The sequence below is a fragment of the Juglans regia genome, chromosome 11, assembly GCF_001411555.2.
Source record: "Juglans regia cultivar Chandler chromosome 11, Walnut 2.0, whole genome shotgun sequence".
NCBI classification, from domain to species: domain Eukaryota; kingdom Viridiplantae; phylum Streptophyta; class Magnoliopsida; order Fagales; family Juglandaceae; genus Juglans; species Juglans regia.
Window position 1 is genome coordinate 36,865,502 of NC_049911.1, and position 22,890 is coordinate 36,888,391.

General features: G+C 36.1%; 2 protein-coding genes, 1 long non-coding RNA gene and 1 pseudogene across 5 annotated transcripts; all 4 read right to left on the reverse strand.

The window, feature by feature from the left end:
• Nucleotides 1-1,832: 1,832 nt before the first annotated feature.
• LOC109016896 lies at nucleotides 1,833-3,864 on the reverse strand. Of its 2 annotated transcripts, none has more exons than XR_004797599.1 (3): nucleotides 3,562-3,864; nucleotides 3,339-3,369; nucleotides 1,833-3,041 (listed from the first exon to the last, which is right to left on the reverse strand). It is a non-coding gene; the product is annotated as an uncharacterized LOC109016896 (long non-coding RNA). The 2 variants fall into 2 exon arrangements; XR_004797598.1 differs by having other exon boundaries at nucleotides 1,833-3,086.
• Nucleotides 3,865-4,008: 144 nt separating this feature from the next.
• On the reverse strand, nucleotides 4,009-10,281 carry LOC109019305 (protein NRT1/ PTR FAMILY 5.10-like). Of its 2 annotated transcripts, none has more exons than XM_035682633.1 (5): nucleotides 9,501-10,281; nucleotides 7,416-7,541; nucleotides 7,086-7,303; nucleotides 5,325-5,869; nucleotides 4,009-4,986 (listed from the first exon to the last, which is right to left on the reverse strand). In XM_035682633.1, exons 1-5 carry the CDS (start codon nucleotides 10,066-10,068, stop codon nucleotides 4,170-4,172), a joined length of 2,274 nt encoding a protein of 757 aa, XP_035538526.1. In that variant the 5' UTR covers nucleotides 10,069-10,281; the 3' UTR covers nucleotides 4,009-4,169. The 2 variants fall into 2 exon arrangements, with proteins under 2 accessions (XP_035538526.1, XP_035538527.1); XM_035682634.1 differs by having other exon boundaries at nucleotides 7,416-7,523; nucleotides 9,450-10,281.
• Nucleotides 10,229-11,511, reverse strand: LOC118343752 (annotated as a pseudogene).
• A 5,599-nt stretch (nucleotides 11,512-17,110) lies between these two features.
• LOC109018724 lies at nucleotides 17,111-17,926 on the reverse strand. Its single transcript, XM_019000884.2, has one exon. The coding sequence runs from the start codon at nucleotides 17,880-17,882 to the stop codon at nucleotides 17,358-17,360; it is 525 nt and encodes a 174-aa protein (XP_018856429.2). The 5' UTR covers nucleotides 17,883-17,926; the 3' UTR covers nucleotides 17,111-17,357.
• Nucleotides 17,927-22,890: the final 4,964 nt, after the last annotated feature.

Consider the following 22,890-nt stretch of genomic DNA (forward strand, 5'->3'; position numbering starts at 1 on the left):
AAAGTAAGTGTAACGTATAACCAGGGATATTTTTGAAAATTGACCATAAATATGTATGGATTCTTTGGGAAGGGCTGTAATTCAATAAAAACTTCTAAAACTATAAACGCTCCAGACTAACCTGTGCAATAGAGAGTAAAGTTCTATATCGAGAGGGAGGGAGGCACAGGACGGAGGAGGGGTTGGTCGAAGGTCGAAGGTGTCGGCGCGGTGGCAGGTCACGATGTTGTGTGGGGTTGATGGGGTCAACGGTGGAGGAGAGAGCTCACTGAGAGGTAGAGAGGGGAGTTATCTAGCTTGTTGGTGCACATACTACAATATGGATGTGGAGTGTCTCACTGTGGTCGCGGTGACTAAGTGGTTGGTGGTGGCTAAGATCAAGACAAAGAAGGAGAGAGAGGGAGTTACCATGAGGGAAAAAAGGGACAGAGAGACAGTAGGGGAAGGTTCGGCATGGACGTGGGCTGCTCTACTTTGAGTTTGGTAAAACAGAGGCTTTAGTTGGCAGTGATGGTGCAAAGCAGTGGCGCACGACGAGGCTTTGGGCTCACAGTTTGGCTATTCCCACAAGGGTGGTGCTTTCGCGTGATACTTCTCGTGGCTGCAGATGTTGGTTCACGGCCTTGCGTGTGGGGGTGGTAGTGGAACTTGAAAGGTGCAAGTGGCCGTGCCATTTGGTGGTTGTCGTACGTTGGTGGCTCCTGGAGTAGGTTGCCGGTTGCTACTGGGGTTGGACAGTGGGAGTCTCGTGCGATGGGCATACACGGGTTGGGTGGTTTCCAAAACAAGGGGTTGGCCTGGTGGCTTTCAAAAGTGCTACTAATGTGCATGGAGGAATTGGTTTGGTCGTGGGTGGCGGTCATAGAGAAAGAGACATGCCATGAGTGGGAGCCGTGGTGGAAACGTTCAACGTGGGAGAAACCGATGTGCATGTAGTGTGATCTCAATGTATGGTTACATATATATACAAGCTATTGGAAACCCTAATGAAAGCAAAGGAAGAGCTCAATGTGCATGGAGTTTATGGACGTGCCTAAGGCAATGCTTTTGGGATTAGCTTGTGGGCTAGGGGTTTTGAGTCCATTTAGAAAATTTTGGGCCTACATCTTGGTGGGATATGAACTTATCAAAAAAGGTTTGACCAGTTAAAGCAGTTCTAATAATCTTTTTGACTTATTCATATTTTCATGAATGGGATATATAATAAATTTTAATGGACCTCGATTCAAATTTTAAAATAGTCCAATTTGTTCCGTAAAATTTTTCAGGCCAATTTCCAAATAAATAGATTCTACTTGATACATAAAACATTGATTAGATTACCTAATTATCATGCTCAATAAAATTCATATTCCATCATAACAAATTTTGGGTCCGTAATCCATTTCAAAACTTATTGTTAAATCTCAAGTGGGCTTCCCATACATAAAAGAAGAAAAAAAAAAAAAAACAATTTATATAACTCGTGCTCGGCTTGACTCGGTCCTGGGCCTTACAGCTGAAAGTGTTGGAACAACCTAGCTAGGCACGTAATATCATGAAACTTTTGATCAAGGGGGCTTGGGGGTACACAAGTCGTTGTATGTATGTACATCCAATTAATCCAAGTAGGACTACTACTAGGTACATAGTCCGTTCTCAGGGTCGGGGCCTAAAAAAGTTGTTGGTATTTAAATTAATTAGGTACGTAGGTGTGATGTATATATACATACATGATGCCAGCTCCAAACTTCGAAACTTGTTTTATTAGTCATTTGCTAAATTTATGATTTTACATGATATAGGAAGAGAGTCAGTTGTATTGCATTAACTCCGGCGAGTGTTATGAACGATAAGATAAAAATTAAAATTAAAATTAAAAGTGAAATCAATCGCGGAACAAAGTTTATGTGGTTCAATTATTCCTACCAGTTGCTTCGATGAGAAAACTCCCCCACTCCCAAAGATACTAGGGGACAGGTCAAGCCCCACACTCCTCAATTCATTTGGGACCTGATCATGGAAAATTCTTGCGGATCAACCATCGGGTAAACATCAGAAATCCCGAACAAGACATATTGAGGAACCAGCCACCATATGCTGATCATCGGGGACCTTCACCTACAGAAAATCAACGAACCCATATTCTTGAGTAGTTTTTACCCTTGTAATCTCGACTTGAGCTACAATTGCCGTCGAAATAAAAGCATCCCGGTTCCAATTCTCTGTAGCGCTGTGATGCCAGGGTTTCCTGGTGGAAGCTCTCGCTATAGGCGCCGCACAAAAATGCAGTCATATATGGGACAAGGAGAACAATGGGGAAGGCTGCTAAAGGATTGAAGAGAAGCGGCTGGCGGAATTGCTCTATCCAATATCGTAGCTCCTTGCTTTGTAAAGAAAGTCAGGGGCTGTGCAAACACGATAGCATACACCAAGCTTGTCATCCATACCTCACTGATGCTACACACCTTCCCCACCTTCGTTGGAATTACCATCTGGTGCAAGAAAAACTTTGTTGAGGAACCTACCGTATCAGGAAATACAAGTCGCTATTAGAGATGAGTTACTGTTATGATGATCTAGACAAGCAACTAATTTAATTTTGTCCCTTTAGCCGCGTGAATAGAAAAAGTTATCCAATACTTGGGAATCTAGCAAGGTGGGTTGAGACAGAGACTTGAGTTATTTTAGCAAGTAATCTTACTGGACTTCCTTTATGGAGCATGGATTGCTCTGCTTCACGACCAAGAATTCTGTTCTATAACGGTAAATGAAACCCTCCTAGCGAAGAGAAATCCAAATGTGCATAGAGTCCTACGAGAGAAAGTCCTGGACGGTTAAATATTTCAAAATTCTAATTGAAGCTCCTTGAGTCTTTTATATTCCTTTCCCACCCGCCCCGATCGAATAAAGGCTGTCTTGTATAAAGTTCAAGATGGCAAGTGTTACCAAGCCGCTGACAGATAAACCACCAAAATACCAACAATTCAAGAATGAGCTTTCGGCTTTGAGCTCTTCGATCGGGATTTAATTCGTCCATCAAATTGATCGCCCCCAAATGCCTGAACGCAAGATTGAAGATTGTCATCACAATGGGCGAGGGGTTCCTATAAAATAATTGGATCCGAAGTTATAAACTCAAAAGGTTTTAGACAAGCTAGCATGCATGCTACCAAGCTCGTATCCATTAATCTACGTACGCTGCCATTTGGGATCTTATCAGAGTTTGGCTTTTAACTCTCTACAAATTGATGGTAAGTTAGCCCAAAATACTTTTTCCTTAATTTTCTGACAATAGTTAATTAAAAATAAAAAATAAAAATAGCAGAAGAAAAAGAGAGAGAGAGAGAAAGACGGACCAGGATGCAGAGGACAATGGTGCGGTAGAGACTGAGGCTGCGTTTGGTTAGTAAACTACTCTCAACTCATCTCAACTCATCATTACAACTTTTTCAAATTCCAATACAAAATATAATAAACAATTCAACTTTTTCAAATCTCAAAATAATAATAATATTAAAAAATAATATTTTATCAATATTTTATCATCTCAACTCAACTCATTTCAACATCCAAACTCACCCTGAGAAAGGAGTCGGCCGGCCAGAAACGCACCCCAAGAGCGGAAGCAACGATCACCCCATTCCCGACCAGATGTTGACGTTCTGTGCCATAGTGGCCGTTGACTGCCCCAGGGGCCCTGTCAAATACGTTAACAGATTGGGGTCTGCGCACCTACAGCATACACACATTCTCAACTGAATCCCCCCTCCGATCAGTGTACAAATTTCATACATATGGGAGGGAGGGAGACTAGCTAGAAATAAAGTATACTAATCTATATGGTTATAAACGGATGGCTGTAATATTTTAGGGGATCGAAGATATTTGAATAGTAATTTGAGAGGAGTGAGTTTTTATATATATATATATATATATATATATATTTTACCCAATTTTTAATATAGAGAATAATGAGTATGCAGTTAGCTTCATTTACATTTACAGATACGCATACCTGGCTAATGATTCAGTACAAGTCTCCCTCTCCCATCCCATATATATATGCTGCATCAATAATGAGATAATACGCTAACACTGCATTTTTTTTCCGTGAATATTACTCCCACCTACATTACATATTTGCTTACTACTCGCAACCAATCGAAATGAAAATATAGTGAAGGTATCTAAATCGTTACTCGCCTATTATAAATGTAAGATCTTGCAAAATACAAGAAGGCAGCCAGTGCAGCCCCATTGATTCCTGCCAGTAGCCAATAAAAGTAATCAAGATGTGCCCGATTAAGATTATCAGCGAACCAACTATCTTGGCCATCCCCACCAGTTGCTTCGTCGATTACAGAGACAAGAAAGCTGCTCAAAAAGCTCCCCACGCCTAAAATACTGAGGTAGAGGCCCAGACCCACACTCCTTAATTCCATTGGGACCTGATCGTAGAAGAACTCTTGCAGACCAACCATGGTGAAAACATCAGCTGTTCCAGACAATACATACTGAGGAACCAACCACCACACACTCATTAGAGCAGTAGCATCAGGCATGTTAACCGGCCAGTATTCTTGAGCAGTTTTTAGCCTCTTCTTTTCAACTAGAGCCGCAACTACCATGCATATGATAGAGAAAATCATCCCAGTTCCAATTCTCTGTAACATTGTGATGCCGGCAGGTTTCCTGGTGAACGCTCTTGCTATAGGAACAAAGATGCGGTCATATATGGGAATCAAAATAATAATGGACAGCCCGACAAAACACTGTAGTGAAGCAGCCGGTATCTCAAAGCCGGGGAAAATTGTTCTGTCCATAGTAGCCCCTTGCTTGGTAAAGAAAGTTGAGATCTGAGCAAAAACAATGGCATATCCCAAGCTTGTAACCCATATTGGAGCGATCCTAAGAATTGCCTTTGCTTCTTCAACCTCACTGAAAGTACAAACCTCGCCTTCTTCATTTGAACCATGTGGGGACAGAAGGGCTTTGTTGAGGAACCTGCCACAATGGAGGATCCAAATGGCTATGTAACTTGCACTGTAAATAAGCGTGCGCGCGCCCCGCGCGCGCGGGTGGGGGGGGGTGCGGGGTGGTGGTGTGGGGTTTAAAGTTACATCTTTCAGTACACACAAGTTCGTAATAGACCGAACAGCTTTAATGAAAATAACTTACAGACTATTTTCAACATTTGAAACTGTAATGGACCTGGCAAGTCTACAGAAATAAAAATACTATTGGAGATCTTGTACGTATGTAACTATTTCATTGGAGCTATCTTGTAGCTTTTGGATATTCCTCATAAAATACAAGCGTAAGATGAAATGCATTGGTCTTACCTGCATTGTCCAGAGCTACGATGAGGCAGAATTCCAAGTGCTTCCTCTTCAATAGCTATTGCCGAAGGGGAAGTCCGCCAATTTCTAACTGCATTTACAAACACACGACCAATCCTCAAAAATGGGCTTTTTCCGTGCCCTTTAACACTATACCGATAAGTCCTGGTACCAAGCAAGAAAATACCCAGTGCAACCACCATCACAATACAAGGGATTCCAAAACCCAAGCTCCAACTAAGATTGTCTTGTATATAGCTCAAGACCAAAACTGTTACAGCCGCAGCCCCACATACACCAAAGTACCACCAATTGAAGAATGAGCTTTTGGCTTTGCACTCCTCTGGATCTTGTCCATCAAACTGATCTGCTCCAAAAGCCTGAACACAAGGCTTGTGCCCGCCTTGCCCAATTGCTACTAGATACAGAGAGAAGAAAAAAAGGATTGTTTGGAGCTCATGCGAAGAATCTAATGTAGTTTTGATGCGTACATAGTCAGAAGTGCTTGTAGAAGAAAGCATAGCCGACACAGACAACAAACCTAGTCCCTGTTATTCATCTCAATCCATGTCAAAGATGATAAGCAGTAAAAACATGCAAAACACGGATGCTGAAACAAGACATTCTTCCTAAAACTTCGATAGATATCCAGTTTGAGCTCGTGTGTTATTCATTTATAGTGTTATATGTTGAAGTGAACCGCTTGCAAAACAGATTCCACGCATAACGATGCGGCCAATGACCCATGGTTGGCTTAAAGGCGGTGCATAAATGTGAAACAACGGTTGATCTCACTAGAACCAGTTAGTAGAATACATACTTTGCAAGTGTTGAGTTTCAAGTATAAGAAAAGCAACTTTTGGAGTTTCACCTGAATTCCCATAAACAAGAAAATGACTTATTATTGTAAGGGAAATTTCATTTTACACTTTTGTTTTTCAATTCCACCCCAAACTATCAAAACCAACAATTTGTTTTTCCAAACTATAATTTTTATTTTTCCAATTTTTACTCCAACCATCCATCTGAAGGTTAAATTTAACGGAACCATAATATCATTTCATTATAAATTGTATATTACCCGAGTGACCTAATTTAATATAAAAATTAAAAAAACCATTATAATAATTAAAAAAATCAGGGCCATCCCTTAACACTCATGCGTGACCGATCAAGGAGACAGGGGGTTGATAGCGAGGGCCATCTATCGTAGGTGGCATTATTGTTTTTTTTTTTTTTTTCCAATTAAATATCAGAGAAGATATATTAGAAAATTCACTCAAAAATTTTAATATTTCATCAGAGTGGACGGGTCAAATAGATGGAGGGTGCAAATGGAAAGAAAGTAATAGTAAGGGTGTAAATAAGATGAGCAAATCCGAGTTTTTTTTTTTTTTCTTTTGGGGGGGGGATAGTTGGTCGTGCGTGTGTGTGTATGATCAGGAGGCGATCCAAAACAGGCACGGGTGTATATTCTTACGAGAACAGAAATTTGAATGTACACATTTTGATGCTTCTTTTTTTCCTCAAGTTGTGAATTGCGGTCTGTGGATTAGCATACACCCGACCCAGGAGTTGTGAGATGATACACGTGCATGTTTTGGGCGAAAAAGCTAAAAAGAAAAACCATAGGCATGATATTATGAGCTTAAAGGTCATTGAGCCCAAATAAAACCCATTGGCTTTAAAAGAGAAAAACTTCAGAATTTCTATTTTTCTACGAAGAAATTGCGAAGCAATCAAGCCGGGGAGAGAGAGAGATACCAAGATGTAGATGAGTGAAGCGAAGACAATAGTGCGGTAGCGCCCCAGAAAAGAATCGGCCACAAATGCGCCCAATAAAGGCAACAGCTGCGACGTTCCGGACCAGGCATTCACGTTCTCGGCGGCAGTGGCCGTGGACTGCCCCAGCGGCCCCGTCAAATAGGTTATCAGGTTGCAGCTTATCCCATAATATGCGAACCTCTCCGCTACCTCCACACCTACGACAAATCCACGGTGACAAAAAAAAAAATATCGATTAAAATCCATGATCTAGCTAATTCTCATTTGGTCAAGTCGATCCCGCGGAGGATAAGAGTAGTCTAGTCTTACCTATGATGAAAGATGCGGCTCTCCAGCGCCCGGAGTCATATCGGAGGACCGGACGGCCTTTGAAGTCAACGGCACCATCGACGGTGTGGAATAGCGGTGGCGTGTCCACTGTAGAAATGGCCATTTCTACAAAGCAAACGGGATCCAACGACAATACTCAACAGTCGACAGTCCACATGCAACGCAGCTACCAACGTAGCATTAGAGCATTGAAATGGACTATCTAAATGTTAATATAAGTTTAAATTTTAACTAGATGTGAGAAAAATTTTTTATATTAAATTAGTCAAAAGTTCAAAACTTAATATTTGAGTTACAGTAAATTTTAAGTCCTCTCTAAATATGACTAGCTACTACTCACAATGAAAAGTAATATTTTATTATTTCATCACTTCCCTCTCTCTTTGAATGGTAAAATATGCATGACATACACATTATTTATTCTATTGATTGCGAATATTGATAAAGTATATATATTATTTTTACAAAATATGAAGATCTAGAAAATATATGAATTGTATTTATAAAAAAAAATATTATATTATATTATTATTTTAACTTTAAGATAACTAATACAATATAGATTTATTTAGTCAAAAATTAATACTATAGTTAAAAATTAAGATTTTAGCTAAATTTTAGTCTTGACAATGGACTAATTTTAGCCATTGCCAATGCTCTGCCTTGATTCATCAAATCATCTTTCAAATTTAGTTAAAAGTATATATAAATTTAAAATCATTAAAATCATAAAATATGAAAAATGCGGAAATTATTAAAATAATTAGATATAATATTTTAAAATAAAATATTATTTTTGAAGGTGAATAATATATTTTTAAATATAAAAAAATACTTAATATTCATTTGGATAGTATGATGTGAAGAGAATGTGATATTTATATGTCAAAATCTGGCCTTTTTTTTGGTTAATTATTATAATATCACAACATGAGACGTGACCACACACGATTGACGATGCGAGTAGTCAAATGACAATTACAATTGAATATTGGCCACGCTTTGTGTACGTACCAGGAATTAATAAATAAATAATAATCTAATTTGAAAAATAATATCATTTTTGTCCTAACCCCGTCTATAACTCATTTTTTGATACGGCATTGCTGGTATTCTACCATCCAAATCCACAATTTTTTAACCAACTCCTCCAATCTGTTTGGATTCGACCCGTACACCGGGGATCCATGAAGTTGATCCAAATTTGAGCTAGGCCCATTAGTTGGGCCTCCTTCCTTTTTGCTTGACGCGATTTACAAATACTGATCCAATTGGATATACAAAACAATCTTATCTCATTTCATTTCATTTTATTATTATAATTTTTTTAAATTCTCACATAGTATATAATAAATAATTTAATTTTTTTAAATTTTAAAATAAAAAATTATATTTTAATAATATTTTATTCAACTTTTAACAAAATATCTCATTTCATCTTAACTAAGTAACCAAAAGAGATCAATTCTACTCGGCTTAATTTGCTTCTACTATGCACTATTTCATAGAAAAAATGTGAAATTGATACTAAATTGGTAAATTATCTTTAATTCCACTTATAATAGGATTAGGAGACAATACACGTAACTACTTTCACAATATAATTTCTTATCTCGACAAATTACCATTCCTTCCATAAACATAACCTAACAGGAAATTCTTCTGAATTCAATCACTTCACAAATTATTTTAACGCATGCACAATATTACCCACTAGGTGACATTTTTCAGAATTTCGATTTTTTCATTAAAAAAAAAAAAAATCATCAACATAGTACAGTTGAATTACAACAAGAGGAGAGACTGGGCCAATCTTTGTACACAAGCCTCATTTCCCATGTGTTGCAGCTTCTGCAAACCGGTTTCAGTGTCTTGTGGTGCAGTCTTATGGGAGGAAACTGCATTTTTATTTATTTATTTTCCTTCTACGACCCTATATATCCGTCTGCCTACTCAGTTACACCCAAAATAATAATAATAATAATTGCACTTACATTCTGCTGCTCGACCCACTGTAAATGTAAGATTTTTTTTTTAAAAAAAAGGCAGTAAATGCAGCTGCACTGAGTCCAGCAAGTAACCAATAAAAGTAATCGAGATGCGCCCTGTTAACATTATCAGCGAACCAACTAGCTTGGCCATCAATGCCGCCAGTCGCTGCCTCAATGGCAGATACAAGAAAGCTGCTTAAAAAGCTGCCCACGCCAAGAATACTGAGGTAGAGGGCCACACCGACACTCCTCAATTCAATTGGGACCTGATCATAGAAGAACTCTTGCAGACCAACCAAGGCGAATACATCAGCAATTCCAGACAACACATACGGAGGAACCAACCACAATATACCCATCGGTATAGTCACGTTTGGCATATCCACCAGCCCATACTCTTGAGCAGTTTCAAGCCTTTTCTTTTCAACAAGAGCAGCAACTACCATACAAATGACAGATAAAAGCATCCCAGTTCCAATTCTCTGCAGCATCGTTATGCCAGAGGGTTTCCTGGTTATAGCTCTCGCTATTGGAACAAAAATTCGGTCATATGTGGGAATAGTAAGTACAATGGCCAAGCCGATTAAGGATTGTAGTGAAGCCGCTGGTATCTCAAAACCGGTAAATATTGTTCTGTCCATAGTAGCCCCTTGCTTGGTAAAGAAAGTTGAGCACTGCGCATATACAATAGCATACACCAAGCTCGTTCCCCATATAGGAACAAGACTAAGAGCTGCCTTTGCTTCTTCAACATCATGCACGGTATAAACCTTGCCACCACCACCTTCTGAACCAGCTCGGAACAGCAAGGCTTTGTTGAGGAACGTTAGAGGAACCAATCACGACATAAATTTTGATCCGAGTAATCGGAATTTTTTTGACGTGTTCGTTTGTCCCTAAAGGGACAGTTGTGAATCATAGTATGGTGGCGTGAATCGTGTTGGTTCCTCTTACCTGAAGTTTTTAGAGCTATGGTGCTGCAAGGTTCCGTGAGTATCCTCATGATCAATAGTGGCAGGGAGGTCTTTCGCCAATTTCTAAGTGCAGTAACAAAGACCCCACCAATTCTCAGAAATGGGCTTTTTTCTTCCCTTCTTACACTGTACCGATAAGTCCTGGTTCCAAACAAGAAGAGGCACAGTCCAACGATCATGATAATGCACAGGGCTCCGATTCTGTAACAGTTTGCTTGTAATAGAGATGGATTGAGATGGAAATAGATGGAAATAGTATTGTAAATTGATAAACTCTCTTCGAGGGAGAGCACCTCCAGTTGTAACTGAATTACACAGAGCAAATATTCCAGATACTTGTCATCGTGAAGTTAGTTACGCTATATACTAGAATGTAAAATACTGAACTGCCTTTTTGTAATGGGCCTAAGGAAATTATTACAGATATGAAATATTAAAAGAACACTAGGTAGAAAAGGCCCATGGTCTTCAGCCCATTGCTAGGCCCTTAAGTCCGACCTCGCCCATATGCAGCTTGACCCGATGCTAGCCCTTAACCTTTACCCATTTGCTTCTGCTTATGATTTAGGGTTTCCTTTAGCCGCTACCTTCCTCACGCTCTATCACGCCGTTGCCTTCTACCAAGTTCCTTCAATGTCTTCTGTGGTGTATAACAAATTCCAAGACTCCAGCTAAGGTTATCTTGTATGTAACTCGAGACTAAAACTATTAAAACGGCACCCGAACATACAGCGAAAAACCACCAATTAAGAATGAGCTTTTGGCTTTGGACTCCTTTGGATCTGCTCCATCGAACTGATCAGCTCCAAATGCCTGAACGCAGGGCTTCTGTCCTCCTTGCCCAACAGCTACTAGATATAGAGAGAACAAGAATAAGATCTCTACAAGCTGAGAAGAAGATGACATTCTTTTGGTTGGGTCTGTGTAATTTGAATTGCTGAGAGAAGGAAGCATAGACCTGCTATTAACACAAATAATCCAAGCACGGCAATTGAAGAATTACCAAGCATAGACGAAGACTTACCAAATGAAGAACCCGTAATCACAGCCTCCTCAATCACAGCAACGTCGCAAGATAATCCCACTCCATCTCCAACGGCTAATTCTTCCAACGGCTAATTCTTCATTATATTTCTTTGTCAAACTTACCTTGTATACTTTGTCTTCAAACAGTACAATACCTCTGGTGTTGATGTAATGAACATATAAATAGCAATGGTAGACTCTCGGCATACTCACGATGACTGAGACTTTGTATCAAACAGCTTGAGTTCTTATTATCTTTATGGTATCAAAGACCGTGTGAGTGAAGAGAGTCTTCCTCCATGGCAACCGTTGCTCTCAATGTTGGAAATTTTGTCACTCCACGCCTCAACAACAGCAATTACTCCCTTTGGCGTGAACAACTCCTAGCCTTGGCTGAGAGCCAAGACTTAGTAGATCATCTTCTTCACGGGGGCTCTGCTCCTCCCGAATTCAACCCACCTCTTGATGGAGCATCAGACTTGGGAAAACAAGAACAAAACTCAGAGTATCTTCAATGGCGCAAATTAGACCGCCTACTCAGAGGATGGATTATTGGTACCCTCTCAGAAGAGGCAATTGGCCTTGTTGTCAGATTGGACTCTGCTTATCACGTATGGATGGCACTCAAGGCAGTGTATGCTCATGATTCACAAGAGTGTGAATTTCATCTTACCCAGCAACTTACATACCTCAAGAAGGACCCATCAACGCCCCTTGCCGATCATCTCAGAACTTTCAAAACTTTGTGCGATAGCTTGACATCGATCAGGAGGCCAGTTGCGGACAAAATAAAAGTATTTTCCCTATTGAACAGCCTTGGTGCCCGCTATGAGCCGTTCACCACCTCGATGCTCAAGCCTCCCATGCCTTCCTACGCCGAAATAATCCCTCTCCTTCAAAGGTATGAAATTCGCACTAATCTTCATGAATCTAACAATTCCTTTGCATTTTATGGAAATCGGACAGGTACGACGACCTTCAAAGACCACCGTGGTGGTGGTCGTTCGCAGCAACGACACTTCTCCTCTCGTGGCCGTGGGTTTCACCCAACCAATCACTCTACACGCGAGAATCAACAAGGGTTGGTTCCTCACACAGGGGCTTCTTCAGATGGCACTTCTACAACACGTGAGCCCACTAACCGTCCCACCAAGACCCGTGACCCACCACCCACATGCCAAATTTGTGGAAAAAGGTAAATTGATTATTAAGTCATGGAAGGTTATATAAGGTTACAACTTATCCCAAAATACGCCAACCTCTCCGCGACTTCCACACCTAATATGCGTACGTGCATAAACCATGACCCCAAGTACCTCAAGAAACTAGTCGATGCAAAATTATTTATTTGTTTGCAAGGGGATCATACTTGGCGGATGTTAAAGAAAAAATCAGATACAGTTGCCATGAAAATCAAATGTCGAGCGTTAACAAGAAGCTTAAAATGGTTGATTGTAACGTAATTGAGAAGATGAGTCTAGGTAGGTAGTTAAGGTTCTTACCTATGAGGAAGTATGCGGACCTCCAACCACCGGAGCAGGCTTTAAGGGCGGGATTGCCATGGTAGTCGATGGCGAAGTCTACGGCGCATTGCACAAGCGGAGTATGGGCATCCAGAGAGTCGGAGTTGGAGAGGGGAGAGCTGGCGATCTCTATAATTATTCTTAGCCATTGAATTTCACTTTTCTATCCGTTGCTTGTATTGTACGTCGCAATGGAGATTGCGCACTACCGGTATACATGATTTCCTTTTCCTGTTATGAATAGTACGTTTCTAGGATTGAATTATATTTGATAATTGATTGGACGGCCCACCCACTTAATTCCCTGTCTACAGAATAATACACCGCTCTTTCTCCACTCTGGTTCTTACTTTTGCCTTTTATTTTTATAGAGACTGAGAGAGATATATTCTATTGTTATATATATAGATATAAAGAAAATAGTAATAATTAGCGTTGTAACTTGGGCATGCATGCATGATTTCTCTAGTTTTCAAGGTTTATTTTGATACGATGCGGACCGTTCATTTACTTCATTTTGATTTCTCTTTTGCTATTGGCGGGCATTGAATTTGTATTATATGATCACATTCAACATTAAGAATTTGCATCCAAATATGCTCCTCTCCAATAGAAAGTGCTCATCTGGTTTCCTCCACTTCCTCATTGCACCAATTGCACTAACATATTGATCGTTCATTTGCTTTAAAGCTTTTATTATACAAATAGAGCAAATTATAATCCAATAGATTCTCTTTTTTCCACTTCCGTTCGAAAATTGTTGACATGCAATTAAATTAAGAAGAATGCTAAACGTAACTGCCCCTTGTAATCACCGCTCAACCGGCTCCACGTCAGTAACTAGCAGGTGGGATATAATGTTTAATGAACACATTGTTTTGATTCTCCTTCTACCTCATTCTCCTTTATGATAAAACCGTTACTCCCCTTCTCCTCTTCCTTCACCAAAACCTTCAAAATCTGCGGAACATAAGTTGCTCTGCTTCACTACATTTCTCTTCCCGTTGAGATGAGATAATTGTTAGGCCCTCGGGCTCGGGAAAGCACAGATCTGCGAAACTTGTACTCATCTGTGTGGGGCTATTCAGATTTACGCTCATCGTCGATTTTCTCTGGGCCTCTCTTCACGCTTTGCTTTTTCTTTTTCCCCCTCCATCCCTTCCGATTGGGCTTCTTCTCATGATCGCTCACAAAACACCCTAATTTTTTCCAGAAAAGATTAACTGAAGGAACCCTCGAAATTGGTCAGCTTTGTTGATTCACAATTATTCAATTCAAAGTTGCTTAATTAACGACGTTTGTTTTTTTGTTTTGGTCTTTATACTTGTGTTCTTGTAATTCAGGTGTATAACCTGGATTCTTGTTAAGTAGGGAAGAAGAAAGTTTTAAATGCTGGGTTTTTTTTTTATTTTTTTATCAGAAAATTTGATGACCAATTTACGTTAGTTGTGGGGAGTAGCTGTTTTTAAGAGTAAGGATGCTGGCTCTGGGAGAGCCTTATCAGCAACTTTTGCAATACATTTGGACAAGATTCGTTCCCTTCCCAGTTCTGTATGTGAGATGAAGTCTTTGTGCTGGTTGGATGCTCACTTCAATGAGCTCCATGGCTTTCCTCTTGCGATTGGAAGATTGACTAATCTTGAAATTCTCAATCTTAGCAGTAATTTTAGTGACCTAAAGGAGCTTCCTGACACATTGTTGATTTGACAAACCTCAAGAAACTTGATCTCAGCAACAACCAAATCCATGCTCTTCTTGATATATTTGCAGGTCGGCTTGACAATTTGACCAGACTCAACTTGGAATAAAATCCTCTTGTAATTCCGCCAGCTGAGGTTGTGAGTGAAGGAGTTGAAGCTGTCAAAGTTTTTATGGCTAAATGGTGGCTTGAGATACTGACGGAGGAAGAAAGGAAAAGCGTGCTTGAAATGCAAGAACATGCCCAGACCAGATGGTTGACTCGCAGTACCCCATGGGTGAAAAATTATGTTTCGAAGTGTTTCGGATTATTTGGGGTCTCTTAGGGGATCTCCTAGGGACCTTTATCTTGATTAGCAGCTATGATGTTGATAAATTTGATTTTGATGTCTCACTCTCATTTGCCCGAATGTGAAGTTGATGTTAGGCCTTAAGGTCAAAGAGATGGCCATGATCTGCTGCAATCTTCTCCCTTCCTATTTTTCACTACATCCAGTCAACCTTCAGGGTGGCTGAGCATTTTCAGATCTTGCTCTTTTTCCAGTTCAGTTGTTTTGGTATACGAGTTTTGTAGGAAATCTAATAGGTATGGCCTGCTGTGACTTATTTATTTTTTTTTTTTTTATAGTAGTTGATTTCGGTTTGTTTTCTTACTTCCCATCACCATGCTTGTTTGATGGTCAGAATTATGCAGCAAAAGGTCATAGTTCCTCTCATAGCTTCTTCACCATAAACCACATGATGTTTCTTTCACAAAATTTCACTAGCTGCTCATTTGTTTCTAGATATTGGAATTTCGAGAAGAACTGCAACCCTTGTCTTTGTAGCCGTTTCTGGAGGCTAGACTCTTATGTCCTCCACGCACTGATGCTATGACACGTCGATTATGCTTTCTCAAACGCTTCGTTAATTCAACATTATTATTATTCGTAGTCTGATTCTCTTCCTCCTGGAGTGACAGTAAGTAATATCTGAACATATCGATATTAGCAGGGACTATCACATGGATGATACAAGCAAGTAATAAGAAAAATCATAAAAAATTAGGTGTTAGTGGTGTATTTTTGTTTTAATTGGAGGAACCACATCGAAACACATCGATATTAATAGAGACTGTCACATGGATGATATATCTGAAACAAAGAAGCATAATATATATATATATATATAGAGAGAGAGAGAGAGAGAGAGATTTCTGGCCAAGCCCAAATATTATAAGATTCTAAGTTATAACTCAACTTTTCACAGCTCAATCAGTAAATATTGTTCCTACTCCTTATGCTTTTTCTCCCATGCTGAATATAGGTTTTGAAATCATGGTGACTGTTAGAACAAAATTAATAGGACTCTAACATTCTAGATGAAAGAACTAGTGTCCAAGTGTAAGCTCGTGTTTTGGCTATTGGTAGGAAAAAGATGGCAAAAAAATGTGTAAACAATTATTTTAAAAAGATGTAAACAGTTATAAATACACACACAAAGCACTTGGCTTGTAACCAAAAAAAAAAATGTGAACTGTTACGGATACTTAGGGGCTTGAAAGGAAGGGACCAAATGCACGGCAGAAGGGAAAAGGAAGGGGCTTGATTCTAAGATTATGAACCAAAACCCATTTACATTGGAAAGAAACTTGGACTCAAAGATGATTATGCATACTGATCAATTTTTTCGTATGTTTTGAATTGAACCTTGAGGTTAATGATGCTGGAAACTCAAGCTTTTCAATTGTTCAGTACGATGCAATTTTTGCAAAAAGAACAAAATAAAACAATGATAATAATTAGAACAATAATTTATCGCATCCCAAGAATTAAATGCATTTCTCAAAAGAGATAACTTTCATATAAAACTCCTGAAATGGATGTTCTTGTCTTTTTTCTTCCACCAATTGGTCCAAGAAAGATCAAAAGAATTATAGAAGCATGAAAAAACAAAAAGAAAGCCTACCTAATAATGGCGAACTCAAATCAGGAAATAGATTATGTTCTCAGTGTTCTTCTGGAAACTTCATATGGACTTAAATTTGAGCAAACAACACTTAATCCACTATCAAGGAAACCCAACGCAGATGGTTTATAGATGAAAGAAGCATTTGTAGATGGTTTACAGATGGTACCTCGCGTTTTCCAATCAGATTCGATTTTCCAGTCAAAATGTTGCAGTCGTCTTCTCGATTTACAAATAGGTTTCGAAATGAGTTTGGAGTTCGGGTGTTTCTCTCTTCTCACAAGTCTTCTTCCTGCTCAATTGTCTTCTCGATTTTTTCATTTTTTTTTTTTAATTCTATCAGATGATGACATGGAAAACTCGATTACCGGCAGTTGTGCATGGCCGATTATAGAATTGTTAAATTAAATACGATATCTGCTACAATTACTTTTGCATATTCTTGCCCATTCCGAAGATGTGATTGATTGTATTAATTTTTTAATATTTAAAAATAATAATACAGTCAATTATATTACGAATGCGAAAAAAATATGCAAAATTAGTACAAGTATAATTTTGATTAAATACACCCCAACCCCCAAACCAATTAATTCCAACTAATGAAAATTTTTGAAGAAATTCTCTGGTAAAACTTACGTATTCCCAGAAACCTCAATTCACCAAACAAATTTACCAATCCAAAATATGAACATAACTGATATCTAATAACAAAATTCCATCATGCCATTTACACACCTAAAAAATACAAGAACCCCAAAATCAGCCCAGTAAAGGCGTCCTGCTCCCGCCACTTGGACCATCGTCATCGTCATCGCCGCAGTCGTATACCGATCCAACGAGAAGCATCTGATCCTCCAAGTACCGCTGCAACAGCCCCACTCCTTGGTCCTCTTCTACAACGCCGCATCCACAGCCCTCCTCGCATCGCCTCAGCGGCTCTTCCTCTTGGGATCCGTGCGCGGCCTTCCGTCTCCTGACTCGGCGGCGGAGGCAGATCTCGGCGGCGCAGATCAGCGGGAACGCGGCGCAGAGGCATGGCAATAGAAGGGGCGAGCATAGGAGCAGCAAGCAGTAGCGGATCCGGCGGGAGCCGAGCCAGGACGCTACGGCGGCGACGGATAGCATGATCGGCGCGGTGTTGGAGGGAGTCGGAAGGTGGCAGGGAGGTTGTTCTTCATTGGGAGGCGGAGGGTTTGGAATTAGAGGGGGGAGGAGTGTGGTGGGGACGGTGCCGTTTGGAGTGGAAAAGGCTGGATTCCCACATGAGTGGGTGGGTTTGTACATAGAGGCCGCTGAAATATGAAATTCTTTTGTCTTCTTTTGGTTCAAAAGTCTGAAGGATCGCGCACACATCTAATACAGCTGTGGTAGATTCCAATTTCCAACAGTGGAAAAGGCACGTGACAAGGGAGAAGGATTGAGAAATGCAACTCCTCCAGATGGGCTTCGGAGTCTCGGACAGTGTTTTATTTATTTATTTAATGATTAAATATATTTTTTTTAATGATATTGTAATCCTTTTTAAAATATTTAAAAATGTTAAAAAAAAAAAGCAATGCTAGATACAGTCTCCATTTGAGGACTGCAATGTAAGTCTAGGTTATTTTAACTTTAAAATTTTTTAAAATTACAAAATTATCCCTCCTAAAATTATATTTTTTCTCATTTAATAATGTGCTTGTACATACAATCCTCACTTGAGGACTGTAAATAAAATTTCTCTAAAAAAATATACTCTTGGAAGCCCTATGTGTGGCCGTAGATTCACCCTTAATAATTTTAGGCGATAATGATAAAGAAAATGGTACTAACGATCGTAGGGTAGGGTGTGTAACTACCACAAAATTATTTTTTTGAAAAAAAGTAAGTAAATTTATATGAAATAAATAAATTTTTTAATAATAAATTTCACTTTTTTAAAAAAAAAATTGTGTGCGATATTTGTATATTTTACAATTGTATCTAACATTACTCAATAATCAAATACCTTATTTGTAAGGGTAGTTTGATAAATTAACTCTGAACTTTGAATTATTTATTTCTTAAACATCATTTAAATATAAAATAATTTTTAATTTCAAATTTCTCAACTAATTATTATAATTTTTACAAATTTAAAAATAAAATACAAAAATAAATATAACTTTTTTTAAACTTTAAAATAAAAATAATATTAATAAATAATATTTAAACAAAATTTTAAATTTATAATATTTTTATTCAATTTTTTTTCTCACTTATTTTTTAAGATTTAATAAAATATTTTAACTATTATTTACAAAATTATGATATACTTCAAGCATCTAAAGTCCAAAAGAGTCCTAATCTTACCTCTCTTTTAATACTTGTCAATATATATTGTTAACACATGTTTTAATATTTTTTTCACATTAGACCCTAAATTTGAATAAAAAACAATGATGTTATATACCGCATTTCTATACCATTTTCATTTTGTTACGTATATATAACAATTTTTTTTTTTATCATCTTTAGATAATTATTTACTTTTTTATATAAAAAATCGAAAGTTAATAGGTAACGTTACCTCATTAGAAAGAGATCACAGAGGGACGACAATGTAATCTATAAAATCTTTTATATGAGAATTGAACCTACAACATTTTTATAATTATTTTACAACTTTACATTTTTAATTGAAAGGGATACTTACATTAGTTGAATGTAAAATAATTATAGAAATATTATAAATCCATCGCTTCTCCAATAATATTCCCAAAACATTTCAAAGGAAATTTATATATTTAGATAAGGGTGACAAATTGTATTTGTGGATCATGTTCTTGTCGTATCAAGTTATGAATATTCGATTATATAGGTCAACTTAAATCCGACCCGTTAAGCTAAATGTGTCAAATTTTCAAATCCTAACCAAACACATTTAAATAATCGGTCGTGTCGTGTCGTTTCATTTCATTTGTTTCGATCAATTTAATAATTAATTATAAATAAATTAAAACAACACAACCCATTTAGCCCTGTTTGGATACTAAAAGGAAAAATGCTACTCTCACCGATAGTTGGGTCTTGAAGATTTTTTTTGTCATTTTTTGTATTTTATTTTGTGATTAATGAAGTATTTTTTAATGATATTGTGAGATTTTTTAAAAAACAAATGTTTAAGGGTATAACAAATGAATGAAACAAAATATTTTGCTCTTATCGGGATCCGTCTTATGTTACGCCCTCGATTGGTGTAACACTGTTCTAGTGAAAGTATTTCATCTCATCTCATCTCATCATTACAATTTTATAATTTTTTACATAAAATATAATAAACAATTCAATTTTTTTAAATTTTGAAATAATAAATAATATTAAAAAATAATATATAAATAATATTTTATTCAACTTTCAACTTTCATCTAAAATAATTTCATCTTATCTCACTATCCAAACCGTACCTTAAACTATTTTCATGTAAATGAACTAACATACATAACTCATTTAACTTGATTAACATAATTTCACATAAAAATCTATATTTATTAGTAGCTACAATATCTTAACAAATATATACCAATATTTTTTAAATTTTAACATATAATAAAACTAATATTACAAACCATACAATAACAAATATGAGTACAGGTCTAAAATTACAATAAAAACAATAAAAATATAAGCATATTGTAAAATATCAATATTACAAGTTAACAATAATAAAATTTTAATTTTGAAATAAAATATAAATAGGTCAAAATAGGTTTATTTCGTGTGAAACAAGTTGACCTGTTAATAAATTGTGTCTTAACGGGTTAATTCGTTTTGACCGAACCTATTAATATTAAATCCGAACTCACTAATTTCATATCGTATTCGTGTTGAATTTATGAATTGTGTCACATATTGATACCCTACATTTAGAAAAATATTAACTCATCGGCTGTCATAAGTCAAAATTAAATTATACATTTTATTTTTACCGTACAAATTAAGCTAAAAACAAACCATAAAAAATTAAAATTCTTACAAATTATGATCTTTACGTTCGTTAGCATTGGTAAAGCCACGTGTAGACTTGGGAGGTCATAGCCTCCAAAAGATTTAAAATCTCCTTCCCCCTCTCATCCTTAAATAAAAACTTTGAAAAAAAAAAAACTCTTGATCCATAACAAAAAAAAAAAAAATATATCCATTTCATTAGTCACCCTCTCGAATTTAAAATTGTTCTCGCAACCCACAAAAGATTCAAAATAACCTCATAATGTACATAAATTTGATAAACAAACCCGGACTTTGTTAAAAAGAAATGAAAAATTATAACCTTACAATTATTTTACAACTTTTTTAAAACTTTACATGAAATTAATGACAATTTTGTAATATTAATATTTCTTTTTAATAAAGTAGCATGATTTCAGTAGTTATTTGAAAACAAGTTGTAAAATAGTTGTAAAATAATTATACTTATATTATTACTCAATAAATAAAATTAATTGACAAGTTGTTGAAGATCAATTACGTCAAATCTAAGTTCAGCTTGATTCATTTATTAAATGGCCGTTAGTAAATGTTATTAAATTATAATTTGTATAAAAGATTGACACAGCTCAAATATATTCAAATACCTTTACATTTATTATTTTTGTGGTACTGTATTTAAATTTTTAAAAAGAATATTTATAGCCTCTAAAAGATAAGAAAAAACTGTGTTTATACTGTTAGTATGTGTGCAACGCGTTACTTAAATTCTTATAAATAGAATCAGACTTTAGTAATGTATTATTATTATTATTATTATTATATATAAGCAAGTATACATATTTACCTAAATGAATATAAAGAACAAAAATATGCTATATAAAATATTTTATTAACTAAAACAAAGCTCCAAGAGCAGCCGTGAATCGGGATGCCAATTTATACGTAGTGCATATGAGCAAGGCTTTTTTTGAAAAAAATAGGGTAATGCTATACTTGTAATTTCTTTTACATATATTTTACAATTCGTTTTAAATCAATTAATATAATCGTATCATTTCATTAAAAATTTTACATTACTATCTTTTATTTTAAATAAAGTTGTAAAATAGTTGTAAACTAATTCTAGACTTATCATTTTATAAAAAAAATAATGAAGAAAATGTTTCAGAAGCTGTTTTCTTCTAAGCCTCGTTTGATTATATATATGAGATGATATGAAAAATCTATAAATAATAATGAGATAATTTATGAATAGTAATAAAATTTTTACGAAATTTTAGAAAAAAAAAAGAGAGAAAAAAGTTAAATAAAAAATTATAAAGTTAAAAAGTAGATAAAATATAATTTTTTAATATAAATTTTATTTTAAAATTTAAAAAAATTAAATTATTTTTTATATTTTATTTAAAAGTTTAAAAAAATTATAATAATTAAGTAATAATTGGATAAAAAATTTAAAAATTTAAATTAAAAAATATTATATATTTAAATATTAAGATAAAATAAAATAAAATAATTAAGATGTCCAGAATCTAGTCTCTCTCAACGTTACGAAGAAAAAAAAAAAAAAAGAAAAAAAAAGAGGACCATGAGTGGTGCTGTTCCATCCTCTTACGTGGTGCACCTATCTCTGCCCGCTCACCTCATCTCTAATTAATTACCGTTGGCTCTCCCTCCCGAACAGAAATATCGTCGGTCTTCTTCTTTAAGTTTTCGTTTGTTACGATTAAATATCTCATCCATCTTATTTAATTTAATTTTATTATTATAATTTTTTTAAATTTTTATATAAAATAAAATAAAAAATTTAATTTTTTAAAATTTTAAAATAAAAATAATATTAAAAAAATATATTCTAATAATATTTTATTTAATTTTTTAACTTTAATCTCAATTTTTTTCATTTTATCTCTAAAAATAAACGGGTCCTAAATGATTTCATGCAACCAATCTACATTAATAAAAAAAAAAATTAGAGATAAAAATAATTTTTATAAAATAGAAGATCTTATTATTTTCCTAAATTTTTTTTATAATAAAAAAAATACGTAAATATTGATACACAATTTATTGCGTCTTTTTACCTCACCCTTACTGTATATCGGCTATCGAAAATAAGGTAATGTGAAGACCTCCACTCCACCTGGGTTATATCGGAATTTTCTTATTAAGAAATGGCAATAAAAACAACTAACTGCCATTGATAAAAGCAAAAGCAAAACCAAAAAAAGAAAGAAAAGACCGTGAACCGAACTTACCAAGATAACCCATAAAAAGCAAAAACAGAAGAAACAGAGGGCAGAAAAATATATAATTTAAAGTACTATTAAAAGAAGGGTTTCTT

Bases quoted from the DNA above. Each gene is read 5' to 3' on its own strand.
- LOC109018724 (XM_019000884.2), bottom strand. From the start codon at position 17,882: ATGTACAAACCCACCCACTCATGTGGGAATCCAGCCTTTTCCACTCCA.
- LOC109019305 (XM_035682634.1), bottom strand. From the start codon at position 10,068: ATGGACAGAACAATATTTACCGGTTTTGAGATACCAGCGGCTTCACTA. The intron at 7,524-9,449 runs GTGGGTCGAGCA...CCATTTCTACAG, and splicing joins AAAAAAATCTTACATTTACA to TGGACACGCCACCGCTATTC. The intron at 5,870-7,085 runs GTATCTCTCTCT...GATGAATAACAG, and splicing joins CTTCACTCATCTACATCTTG to GGACTAGGTTTGTTGTCTGT.